This window comes from Borostomias antarcticus (genome assembly GCF_949987555.1).
Source record: "Borostomias antarcticus genome assembly, contig: scaffold_77, whole genome shotgun sequence".
In the NCBI taxonomy this organism is placed as follows: Eukaryota; Metazoa; Chordata; class Actinopteri; order Stomiiformes; family Stomiidae; genus Borostomias; species Borostomias antarcticus.
The window spans coordinates 261,201-274,853 of record NW_028175689.1 but is presented as its reverse complement, the minus strand read 5'-3'; the positions used below and the strand labels follow the sequence as shown (position 1 = coordinate 274,853).

Sequence of the window (13,653 nt, the reverse complement as noted above, 5' to 3'; positions counted from 1 at the left end):
AATATATCGAAAACCATGATGTTTAGCGGCGCCATTGACGTATCAAAAGAGCCGTACCCAATGTCTTCTTATCAGCTCAGGGCGTCTCTAAACTGAAGGCTTTCGATTTCGCAGACATTCACGGCTAAGCACATATTACTTTCAGCTGCTTGTAACTGATATTTGTGGAACCTGTCATGTTCAACTTGTTAACAAAAGGTCTCTCCGCCTCTGCGTGGGGACCAGATAGGCTAAACGCCTTAAGGGAGCTTTGGGGACGTCGCCTCGTTCTTGGCGTCCCCTACATATGGCTAGTGCTGTTTTTTCTTGTTCCATTTCTTATTGTGGCCAAGATCAGCTTTTCATCGGCAGAAATTGCCATCCCACCTTATTCGGCTATTATTGAGTACTTTGATGAGGTACTTACGTTTAACCTAAATCTGGGCAACTACCTGTTCCTAGCCGATGACGAAATGTACCTGCAAGCCTACCTTACCTCCATCAAGCTCGCTCTGGTTGCCACGTTCTTCTGCCTGATGCTGGGATATCCAATGGCCTACGCCATGGCTAAAACCCCTGGAAGAAAACAAAGTTTCCTGCTCATGCTGGTCCTGTTGCCATCATGGACATCGTTCCTTATCCGCATATATGCTTGGATGGGAATACTGAAAAATAACGGTCTTCTGAATAACCTGCTGATATGGTGCGGGATTATTGATGAACCTCTGCAAATACTGAACACCAATATTGCTGTTTACATAGGTATCGTTTATGCCTATCTGCCATTTATGATACTTACCATTTATGCTAACCTGACCCAGCTGGACCAGTCACTGCTGGAAGCGGCCAATGATCTGGGCTGTCCACCTTGGGAAACCTTTTTCAGAGTCACTCTGCCACTATCCAAAGGTGGTATCGTCGCTGGCTGCATGCTGGTCTTTATCCCAGCTGTCGGTGAATACGTTATCCCTGAGCTACTGGGAGGCCCTGAAAGCCTGATGATCGGTAAAGTGCTCTGGCAGGAATTCTTCAATAACCGTGACTGGCCGCTGGCAAGCGCCTTGGCTATGATCATGCTGTTGATACTATGTCTGCCCATCGCCTTCTTCAATCGCCAGCAAGCGAAGCAGCTGGAAGCAAACCTGTAATGACTACCTTAACCGAGCATACTTCATCTTTCAGACAATTAAAAAAGCCAAGCTTTTCCAAAATCATGTTGATCATTGGGTTAATATTCCTCTATCTCCCCATGTTCATTCTTGTCCTGTATTCCTTTAATGCTTCACGACTGGTTACCGTATGGGCGGGCTTTTCTACCAAGTGGTATGTGGAACTGTTTCAGGACGAACAACTGATGGGGGCAATATGGACGAGTTTGAGAATTGCTTTCTATAGCGCCTCCATGGCCGTTATTCTCGGTACTGTATCAGCCTTTGCCCTTAATCGCTTTGGAAAATTCCAAGGCAGAACCGCCTTCAACAGTATGCTGACAGCACCTCTGGTTATGCCGGATGTAATCACTGGCCTGTCACTACTGCTGCTGTTCATTACTATGGCCGACCTTATTGGCTGGCCTGTGGAGCGTGGCATGCTAACCATCTGGATTGCCCACGTAACCTTTTCAACCGCTTATGTAGCCGTTGTGGTGGGAGCAAGATTGAAAGAAGTAGACCGTTCCATTGAAGAAGCAGCGATGGATCTTGGTGCTACACCATTCAGGACATTCTTCCTAATCACCATTCCAACAAGTGCCCCGTCTCTGGCAGCAGGCTGGTTGCTGGCGTTTACCCTGTCTTTGGATGACTTGGTGATTGCTAGCTTTGTCTCTGGCCCTGGTTCAACCACTCTACCAATGGTTGTATTTTCATCAGTTCGATTGGGGATCTCACCCAAGATCAATGCTACGTCGACACTGATTATTCTTGTGGTGTCTCTGGCAGCACTGCTTGGCTGGTGGTTTATGCGCCGCTCAGAAAGAGAGCGAAGAGCAAGCTTGGAAAGGTTTGGTTCCAGTTAAATAACGTGAGTTAGACGCTTCAATTTTGACTACAGCTCCTAGATTCTTATGGCTTTAGGCATAGTGGTGTTTTTTGAAAAGTGCCCAATGAATTCTGCGGAGCCTTTGTCAGCCAACACAGTACCCAAATCGCTCCTTTTCTGCAACATGAATATGTACAAAAAGGCTGAAGCCTATGCAGCGCAAGGAATTACATAGTCGAATTCACGCTTAGTGATACTCTTTTGTATTTCTTATAGAGTGCTATGCCAGTTGTTGAGGTTGTTTGCTAGGTATGCAGTAAAACCACATCGCCCATCAAATACGGAACCACAATGTCGGCACACAACGATATCACGGCAACTACCAAGAAATGGCCTGACACATAATTTATATGACCAAAAATGGTTCATGAGTTCGTGATATTCTCATAGTCCTTAAAATTAGCCCAACCACGATAATCGAGCATTTAAAAAACTATCGCGGCCAATGTAACTGAACATCTTTTTAAAAAGGCCAGAGTGGAAACTAGTTTGTGAGATGGATGAACAATGGCCAGATGTTGGCAGTAAAAATAATCCACGATGGCTGTTTTATCCGCTTTTTACCACCCCAATTGATATTTCCCTGAATCACACTGTCCAAACGGTAAAAGACATTGGGTTTGGTTCCATTGCTACGACGGCCAATTCAGTAGTTATCCATGATTACGAAGGCATAAAATTCCTTATGAAAGTTCCAATACGCCTGCCAATCTCCACTTGAATCCAGTGAGCGTAGCTTCAACACAACCTATGCCACTTGCAAACTCAACTTTGCCTCGGTTAGATCCATACGGTCATTGATCAAATGGCGGCAAGTTTCCTAAATGCCCCACTGGCAATCGGATAGACAGCATCCAACGGTTTGTCATAGAAGAGCCTGGGATGGTTTTTTTGAAGATAGTTTGCACACTTATCAATAGCCTCATGTTTTGTCAGACCTCGCTTGCTAGCACTTGGCCGGATTCCCATGGCCACCTTTTCAGACTCGCCCCTAAGTCTCTTCAGCGACCGTTCTGCCACCCCGCTTTCAATAGTCTCATTCCCCCTTGTCGTGTAAACAGTGACCGGCTTTCCACAGATATTCAAGTACATGGATAAAGTCCATGATGATGGTTACCTTAACTACCTTCTTTTCCATAATCCCGGTAAACAATTTTAGCTGATAAGGATCGCATCAATAACAATGACCAACTACCGTTTCTGCTACGTATCTCTCCTGAGGACTTCCTAGAAAGATTCTTCTATCTCGGCTGCCCCTCTCTGTATACACGGGCCAATACTCTCTTATTCTTGGCGGGAGGATGGAATTTCACAACGTTGTGCTCTTCCGATCCATATCCATGACCGATTATGCCGTTCGAGGATTTGGTTTTACCGTATAAACGGTGGCTACCTGTGCATGCGTTTGCGATCTTTCTTCTCTCTTGGACTGAGCTTGGTTTGCAGCTTATGCTAACTCTTTTGCGCATTCTTCCGTGTTGCTTCCCTCAACCATTCCTAGAGTATAACCAAGCCCTTACCGTCAAAACTGAGGCTCTGCATGTCTTCTGTTTGCTTAATACAACCTTGTCTGGTTCGTAAAAAGCCTCAGAGTCTTGAGTCGTACCCGCTACTAGGTTCATAGTTTGGCGTTTTCTAACCCTACCAAGGCAACTCTAGCGATGTCGTTTAATTGCTCGATCATAAGAGCAATCCATCACATCGCTGACAATTTTCCCCATCATGCCATCAGAGTACTTGTCAGTATTGAGGTTTAACTGAGCATACAGCGGTAACACGCTGGATTGCTTCCGCTGGCCGTAACTACGACGCTTGCCTACGACAGAACCAAACAAGCTGGTTATTTGTCTGGAGATATTTTCCCTGACGTGATTTCTCTCTCACGGTAGCTATCCGTTACCGACGATTGCTGCGACTCATTATTGGCCTGTTGATCCAGATACCCTTGGAGAATAAGGCGCAACACTTCGTTGCCTTCAGGCTGATATAGCTCTCTATAGCGCCATGCTCTTGTTGGAGCGTGGATTCAAGGTGCTGAATGATAGCGTCAAAATGATCACGAGTTGGTGAGAAGAATGAATAAGCGCTGGTACTGTAGTAGGATGCTTGCACAGGAGACGGTGTTATGTAGTTATTGGTTTAACGACGTTATACCACCATAAAACCGTATCTTTTTCGTTACCGTATATATCGAAAACCATGATATTTTAACGGCTGCATTGTCGTATCAAAAGAGCCGCCCCCATCCCTAGTTTGGTATCCGAAAGATAGCTCAGTGGCTAGGACTCACCTGTCTTTCATCATCGAATTCACGTTAAGTATGTAGTTCTTGGTTCTCTCACTTCTTGCTATACCATTCGGCCTGAAAATTTCGACTTTGTTGGCTTCGTGCTCTCACTCTGGTGCGCCAGCCAGACCATGTTACATAGCAAATCTAAGCTCTTGTGCCTTCGATTACTGGCAGTCGCGTAGCAACTTCAAATCCATCGGGCAGAGCCCTTCCTCAGTACCTTAAAAGGCACTCTGTTCAGGAGGCTTCTCCCATACGTTTAAGAATGAAAAGCAATTAATACTATGAATAAATTCTTATAAAGTGTATTATTTATTCATTAACATAATTTAGATGAATACGTAAATAGCCGATAGTTATCTGCTGTTATTTATGATGCTGCTTTAACTGCATTCCACGGGGGAATCTCAAAAGCCATGGGTCGTCCCGCAACAGCAACGATAAACCTTGATGCGTTGCGTCATAATTATCGTATTGCCCAACAACTGTCTAGTAGTTGCCAAGTGATGGCTGTGGTTAAGGCAGATGCCTATAGCCACGGTGCAACCGCCTGTGCAACCGCACTTGCTGACGTTGCTAAGGGGTTTGCTGTTACCTGTATTGAGGAAGCTCTGGAACTCCGTGTTGCTGGCATCAAACAGCCGATCCTTCTATTGGAAGGGTTTTTTGAACCTACCGAACTTGCCATGATCGACAGGTATCGTCTGGATATGGTTATCCACCATCAATATCAGATTGATGCGTTAATTGCTGACCATCTGAATCATCCGGTACGCATTTGGTTAAAGATGGATTCTGGCATGGGTAGAGTTGGCTTTGCCCCAGACTCATATCTGGCAGCATGGGAACAGCTTATAGGTTTGCCCTGTGTTAAAGATATTGTTCTGATGAGCCATTTTGCCTATGCTAATGAAGCCGATAGCGACCATGCACAGCAGCAACTGGCGACATTCAATACCTACACTCATGGTTTACCAGGTGAACGCAGTCTTTGTAATTCTGCTGGACTGGTAGTTTTGCAAGAAGCCCGTGGAGACTGGAATCGCCCGGGATTATTGCTTTATGGCATATCCCCATTTACTGAGATTCATGGAATTGAATCGAAGATTCATCCCGTTATGGAACTGAGTTCAGCCATTATCAGTATCAAACATATTCCAGCTGGAAGCTCTGTCGGTTATGGCAGTCAATGGACTGCCAAGAGTTCAACTCGAATTGGTGTTGTTGCCATCGGTTATGCAGATGGCTATCCACGTCATGCAGTTAATGGTACACCAGTTAGCATCAATGGCTACCGAGTACCACTGATAGGCATGGTCTCAATGGATATGTTGACTGTGGATCTAACCAATATACCCAATGTACAGATTGGTGATCGCGCGATTCTGTGGGGTAATGATTTATCGGTTGCTGAGGTAGCTGGATGCGCGAATACTATTCCATATCAGCTGCTATGTAATCTGAATAGGGTGTCAGTTAAGTACCATGAAAAAAGTGTACCTGTAATGGAAACAGTGAGATATGTTAGTGCCTGAAAATCTCTTTTCAATGCATAAATAAAACCCGGGCTAAGCTAGGCGTTTATTTAACGTGAGTTTGACGCTCAGAAAGCCATTGGTACACCTACTGTTAGTACTGAAACATCAATATGTAGCTTTCTGAGCTGTCGTACATAGGCAACGACCCTGCTATCAAAGTTACAGTAAAGTTAAACTTGATTACCATTGTTCATCAGCCAACTTGAAGAGTTTTCTTAGCGTGTGCCAAGTTCGCGCAGCCATGTAACCCAGCCTTGAGACCATTGCTTTCAAATCAAAGCGCCAGTTGAATCGATAACAATATTCAGCAAGTTGTCTTGGCAGATGCTTCTGGTTAATATTGTGGTAACTGCCTTTCAGAGAGTTTTTGACGTTCCCGATCATAGTGTTGACCCACGTAAACAACTTATTAGCCAGTGATTCGTGACCACCATATGTAACCACTGCTGTATGTTGGTGTCCGGTGTCGGCTATTCCTGTGAATGCACCGAGTCCATCACTGACAACACAGCAGGTATGTTCACCGAGATGCTGTTGCGCCCAGAGTTTCAGCTCCTTTCCCAAGAAACTGGTGACCATGCTGAAACGCATATACAGTCAATGATTTTCCTCGCTGATTTGCACGGCGGCAACAAAAGGGTGTTTGTTTTCAGAACCACTTCCCAGTTTACCTCCATGTTTTTCACCACCCTAGCAGGAATCATCCATCTACAAATGTCCCTGCAGGGGATGGCTGTCATCCCGTTATTTCATTACCTGCATAAGTTTGTGCTTCAAGCGCCAAGCAGTATTATAAGAGATCCCCTGTTGTCTCTAGAGCTCTAGAGCGATATGCCAATCTTGGTCTGAGTCATTAAAAACACGCCTAGAACCCAAGTGGTAAAGGGCAGTTTGCCAGCTTCCAGAATGGTGCCACTGGTCAATGACGTCTGGTGGCGGCATCGGTTGCACTGGTATAGTTCGAGGGTTTTTAGAGTGCAATACTCACGGCCACAACACAGAGGACATTCAAACCAATTCGGCCACCTCCATTTGAAAACCCGGTCTAAGCATATTGAGTGTGATTCCCTTGTTATGACACCCAATTCATTAGTTTCCCATGATTACGAAGGCGAGAGCATTCCTTGTGAAAGTTCCAATACATCCACCAATCACCACTTAAATCCAGAGAGCGTAGCTTCAACACAACCTCTGTCCCTTGCAAACTCCACTTTGCCTAGGTGCGATCCATATGATCATTGATCAAATGCCGACAAGCTCTCTCAATGACTCCACTGACAATCGGATGGCCAGCATCCAGTGCCTTGTCATAGCAGAGCTTGGGCCGGTTTTTTTGAAGATAGTCTGCACACCCATAAATGGCCTCCAGTTTTGTCAGACCTTTCTTACTGGCACTTGGCTAGGGATTCCACGGGCCACTTGTCAGACTCTCCCCTGAGTATTTTCAGGGCCGTTCTGCCACTCAGCTTTCAATAGCCTAATCCCCCTTGTCGTGTCAGCAGTGACCGGCTTTCCACATATATCCAAGTACATGGATAAAATACATGATGATGATTGCCTTAACTACTTTCTTTTTCATGATCCAAGTAATCAGTTTCCACCGATGAGGGTGCCCATCAATAACAATGACCAACTACCGTTTCTGCTCAGGATCTAGCCTGAGCGCTTCCTAGAAAGCTTCTTCTATCACGGCTTACACCTCTTTTTCTACTGGCCCACACTCTCTTATGCTTGGCTGGAGAACGGAATTTAACAACGTTATCGCTCGTCCGATCCATATCCATATCCATGACCGATTCTGCCATGCAAGAATTGGGTTTTACCTTATACGGGGATTAAATTTTACCTTAATAAACGGTGGCTACCTGTGCCATTCGTTTGCTATCTCTCTTTTCTCCCGGATTGAGCTTGGTTTACAGCTTCTACTGACTCTTTTGCGAGGTCTTCCTAGTTGCTTCCCGCAACTATTCCTAGCACATTACCAAGCCACTACCGTCAAAACTGAGGATCTGCAGGTCTTCTGTTTGCTTCATCCCCACCTTGCGCTGTTCGTAAGAAGCATCAAAGTCTTGAGCCATATCCACTACCAGTTGAGTAACCTGTCGTTTTCCAACCATACTTGGGCAACTCTCACGATGTCACTTAATCGTTCTATCATAAGAACGAGCCATCACATCACTGACAATTTTCCCCCTCATGCTGTCAGAGTACTTGGCAGTATTGAGGTTTAACTGAGCCTCCAGCGAAAACACACTTGATTGCTGCCGCTGGCTGTAGCTGCGACGCCTAACTACGACAGAACCAAACAAGCTGGTCAGTTATCGTGAGGTATTTTTTCTAACGGGATTTATCTGCTTACCTTCGCTACTCGTTACCGACGATTGCTGCAGTTCATCATTATACTGTTTATCCAGATACCCTTGGAGGAGAAAGCGCAACACTTCGTTGCCTTCAGTCCGTATATAATTCTCGATGGTGCCATTCTCTTGTAGGATAGTGGATTCAAGGTGCTGCATAATAGCGTCCAAATAATCACGAGCTGGTGAAAAGAATGAATAATAGATGGTATTGGCGTAGGATGCGTTCACAATAGACGGTGTTATGTAGTTATTGGTTTAACGACGTTATATCACCATAAAATCGTCTCTTTTTCGTTACCGAGATATCGAAAACCATGATGTGTTAGCGGCTGCATTGTCGTATTAAAAGAACCACACACTTTTCATAATCCCGGTAATCAGTTTCCGCTGTGGAAGGTGCCCATCAATAACAATGAGCACCTGCTATTTCTGCTCCGGATTTAGCCTGAGCGCTTCCTAGAAAGCTTCTTGTATCACAGCTCCCACCTCTATTGCTACACTGACCCACACTCTTTTATTCTTAGCTGGAGGACGGAATTAAACAACTTTGGCGCTCTTCCGATACATATCTGTGAGCTATTATGCCGTTCGAGGATTGGGTTTTACCGTATAACCGGTCTATACTTGTGCCATCCGTTTGCGAGCTTTCTCCTCTCACGGACTGAGCCTAGTTTGCAGCTCTTGCTAACTTTTGTGCGCGTTATTCCTAGTTGCTTCCCTCAATCCTTCTAGGCACATAACCAAGACCTTACCGTCAAAACTGAGTATCTGCAGGGTTTCTGTTTTCTCAATCCCAACCTTGCGCTGTTCGTAAAAAAACTAAAAGTCTTAAGCTGTACCCGCTACCAGCAGTATAGCCTGTCGTTTTCCAACCATACCGTGCAACTCTCACGATGTCGTTGCATCGTTAGATCATAAGAGCAATCCATCACATTGCTACAATTTTTCCCCTCATGCCATCATAGTACTGGTCAGCATTGAAGTTTAACTGAGCATCCAGAGGAAACACGCTGGATTGCTTCCGCTACCTGCAACGACGACAGAACCAAACAAGTTGGTCAGTTGTCAAGAGGTATTTTTCCTGACGCGATTCCTATGCTAACCGTTGCTACCCGTTACTGACGATTGCTGCGGCTCATCATTTGCCTGCTTATCCAGATACCATTGGAGGAGAAAGTGTAACACTTTGTTGCCTTCAGGTTTGATATAGCTCCATATGATGTTATGCTCTTGCTGAAAAGTTGATTCAAGGTGCTGAATGATAGCAACCAAATGATCACGAGCTGGTGAGAAGAGCGAATCATCGAGGGTGCTGGCGCCGGATGCGTTCACAAGAGCTAGGTTATGGAGTTATTGGCTTGGCGCCGTTATATTACCATAAAATCGTCTCTTTTTCGTTACCGATATATCGTAACCACAGATGTTTTAATGGCTGCGTTGCCGTATCACAAGAGCCGCACCAAAATGGAATCAACAAATTTGTGAAAGAGTGTCAAGTTGCATAAGATCACCCCATAAAACTCAGAAAGTAGCAGGAGTTTAGTTCATCTAACCATCAATGGGAACTTAGCCGACTGTTAATGTTTCATTGTTAATAGGCTCAATGTGTGGATCGAGTCAAATGTGAGCTATAAATTCAGTTTGGTGATTTACTACCTGTGACTTGTGTTATCGAAGTAAAATGACATCGCTGCAAGCGAACATTTGTTCAGAAAAACGGTTTCACTCGAAAGGGCATTCAACGTTATCTTTGTTGTAATGAACTATATCCAACGCAATCTTTTATGCTTGAGTATTGTTACTAACCAAGCATTACAGAGATCGAAGTTAAAATCGTGGATATGGAGGCAAATGGTTGCGGTCTATGTGATACAGCAATAATTATAAAAATTTGTCAGGCCCCGGTAATCAAAACGCTCAAAAGTAAATAAACTTGGCTGGTTCATGTTAACCTCAACATCAAAACCATGACATTCGATGTATGGAGCGAGGCAGCTTCAAGCCGATCTGTGATTAGGTGGAGATAGATGAACAATGGTAATTTGTTGGCAATAAAAGTGCACATGGTGCGGTTCTTTTGATACGACAATGCATACGCGATGTTCGGCTTTTCAGTTGATCTAATAAGGCATGACTGAACCTACTTTCTGTTATTAACAGCAGTCCAAAATAAAGATGGTTTCAGCCATGGCCATTGAAGATTCTATCGCCACTGTTTACTGCCTGATCGATGATTTGCTTAAAGAACTATTTTTGGTAGCCGTGCGCAGTCGTGCCTTACCACCAAAACTATCAGACAGTGAAACCATCACAATAGAGGTGATTGGCTAGTGACCTAGGCATCACAAAAACAAACATATCTGGAAATACTTTGCTCAACACTAGCAACAACGGCTTCCTTATTTTCCATCCCGATCCGCCTTTATAAAACAAGGTGCCAATTTATGGTATGCAAAACAGTGCCTTCAGAAACGGCTGGTTCAGCTAATGCATGCAAATAATGCTGATATCTACCAAGTTGATAGTTCCCCTATTGATGTTGCTGTCCAGACACGCGCGAAGAACAGCATAATATTCAAGGGTGAAGCTGATCATGGTTACTACGCGTTCAAGAAAAAGCATTTATATGGATTTATGGAGCCTTGGGCGTTGAGGCACGAGGCATTCCGGTAGGTTTTACTCTGACCGCAGCGAATGTTGATGAACGCGATGCTGCCTACGACATGTCCGAAGTCATTGGCAACCAGTTATTGGGTTGACAAGGGATACATACGGGCTTAGTTCAAAGATAATTGCTAGGCTCTGAGCATCTATTTACAGACGCCTCTGAGCAAAAATATGAAAAACAGCAGACCTAAGTCGTTCATCAAGCTAATAATGAGAGTACGGCGAAGAATTGAAGCCGTAATTGGTCAGCTTGCCGAGCAATTTGAAATTGAAAAGTGCCGCTGTCTGGATAAATGGCATTTGACCTCTCTAATGGCTCGCAAGCTGCTGGCACACAATATTTGTTCATATCTAATATTATGCTTGGGTGGGTGCCCGCCAATACGATTTTAGACCTGAATCGCTGTCGCTTAAAAAACAGTAAAAAGTTATAGCCTGCTTTGGGGTGACTATATTGGACTTACGATCGTTCAATAAAGAATGACTTATCAATAAACTAAGTAGAACTTCGCGTATATAATGGTACTTCCATCTAAAAAAATCTTGCTGTATAAAGATCATCGAATTGAACGCATTTATTCCTGAGTGGTAAATTCTATCAAGACCAAGGAGTCGTAAAGTAAATGAATATTTTTGAAGAAGTTCTGCATCGTCTCAGCAGCAAAACTCGTATCCGTTCCCTGTTTAAAGATATACACGCTGAAGATCTGGAGCGCATTATTTCTCGTCTGAATGATGTTTTGGCTGAAAAGCAGGAAGCGCGTGCTAAAGAAGACGAAAAGCGTCAAAAGAAGCAGGAAAGCATTGAAGCCATCAAGCAGATTATGGCTGATCGCGGCGTTTCTATGAATGATTTAGGTCTGGGTAATCTGGATCTGGATGAAGCGGCTCCCAAGCGTCGCAGGAACATACAAAAGTACACTTTTGAATACGAGAACGGAACTGGTGAGCGTATTAAGTGGGAAGGTGCTACTACCGGTCGTCTGCCACGTGATTTCCAATCTTATCTAGAGCGTACTGGCAAGAAGCGTCTGGACTGTGCTTTGGGTGAAATCGAGGAGTGATTTCTATCGATTTGGCATGGAAAATATTTTCCAAAAAAAGGGCTGTTACAGCCCTTTTTTTGATATATCCACAAAACAACTTCATGACAATTTATCAATGATAGTCTGATTACTTGGTATTAATCTGTTTAGCTCTCTTTCACCACCACTATCAGGAATATATCGACTTGTAAAAACACTTTAAATTTGGATGATAGTACATTGTCTTTATTTCAAGCAACCGCATGTTGCGATTGATTATTGATCGTTAACTCATTAATTCCCTGAAAACAGAATCATACCCAGCTGCCGGTGTGGTTTTGGCATGGCCTTTTCTTCTGATTTGGAAAGAATCGTCTTTGTCTTTTGGTGCGGCTATTTTGATACGACAATGCAGTCACTAAAACATCATAGTTTTCGATATATCAGGTAACGAAAAAGAGACGGTTTTATGGCGATATAACGTCGTCAAACCAATAACTAACGTTAGTTCGATGGTGAAAGACAGGTGAGCCACAGCTACTTAGCTATCTTTCTGATACTAAACCATAGATAACGAACTGGAGGCTACGTGTCAGTGTATTCTGTGATGTGGATGATTCCTGCATAACATTGGAATCACAATGGCATAGACAATTCATATGTCATTCAACAAAGCCTCCAATGATATCTGGGCTATCGCTCAGTGAAATAATGACCATCATCATCTATTTCCAGCAGAGTGCCTTTCGCAATTGAGTGCGGCTCTTTTGATACGACAATGCAACAGCTAAAACATCAGTGTTTTCGATATGTCCGGTAACGAAAAAGAGACGGTTTTGTGGTGATATAACGTCGTCAAACCAATAACTACATAACACCGTCTCTTGTGAACGCATCCTATGCCAATACCATCGATTATTCATTCTTCCCACCAGCTCGTGATCATTTGGACACTATCATTCAGCACCTTGAATTCACTCTCCAACAAGAGCATGGCACCATAGAGCGCTATATCCAGACTGAAGGCAACGAAGTGTGCGCCTTCTCCTCCAATAGTATCTGAATAAACAGACCAATGATGAGCAGCAGCAATCGGCGGTAACTGGTAGCGACGGTGAGAAAAGAAATCACGTCAGAAAAAATACCTCAGACCACTGCCCAGCGTGTTTGGTTATGTCAGAGTCAAGCGTCGCAGTTACAGCCAGCAGAAACAATCCAGCCTGTTTTCGCTGGATGCTCACAGTTAAACCTCAATACTGACAAGTACTATGATGGGATGAGGAAAAAAATTATCATCGATATGATAGATCCTTCTTATGATCGTACGATTAAACAACATCGTTAGAGTTGCCTAGTATGGTTGGAACCCCACAGACTATGCAGCTGGTAGCGGATACTGCTCAAGACTTTGAGGCTTTTTACAAACAGTGCAAGTTTGTGAGTGAGCAAACAGAAGATCTGCAGATCCTCAGTTTTGATGGTAATGGCCTAGTGATGCGCTAGGAAGGATTGAGAGAAGCAACACGGAAGAACGCGCAAAAGAGTCAGCAAAAGCTGTAAACTAGGTTCAGCCCAAGAGAGAAGAAAGAGCGCAAACGAATAGCACAGGTAGCCACCGTTTATATGGTAAAACTAAATCCTCAAACGGCATAATCAGTCGTGGATATGAATCGAAAGAGCGCCAACGTTGTGAAATTCCGTCCTCAGTCAAAAATAAGAGAGTGTTGGCAGTATAGAAAGAAAGGAGGAAGCCG

General features: G+C 44.1%; 1 protein-coding gene across 1 annotated transcript; it reads left to right on the top strand.

Annotated features, from left to right (window-relative positions):
- Positions 1–452: 452 nt before the first annotated feature.
- On the top strand, positions 453–1,127 carry LOC311329310 (putrescine transport system permease protein PotH-like; the record flags this gene model as incomplete). Its single annotated transcript, XM_084463171.1, has 1 exon — positions 453–1,127. One exon carries the CDS (start codon positions 453–455, stop codon positions 1,125–1,127), a length of 675 nt encoding a protein of 224 aa, XP_084319297.1.
- Between the last annotated feature and the right edge of the window lie 12,526 nt (positions 1,128–13,653).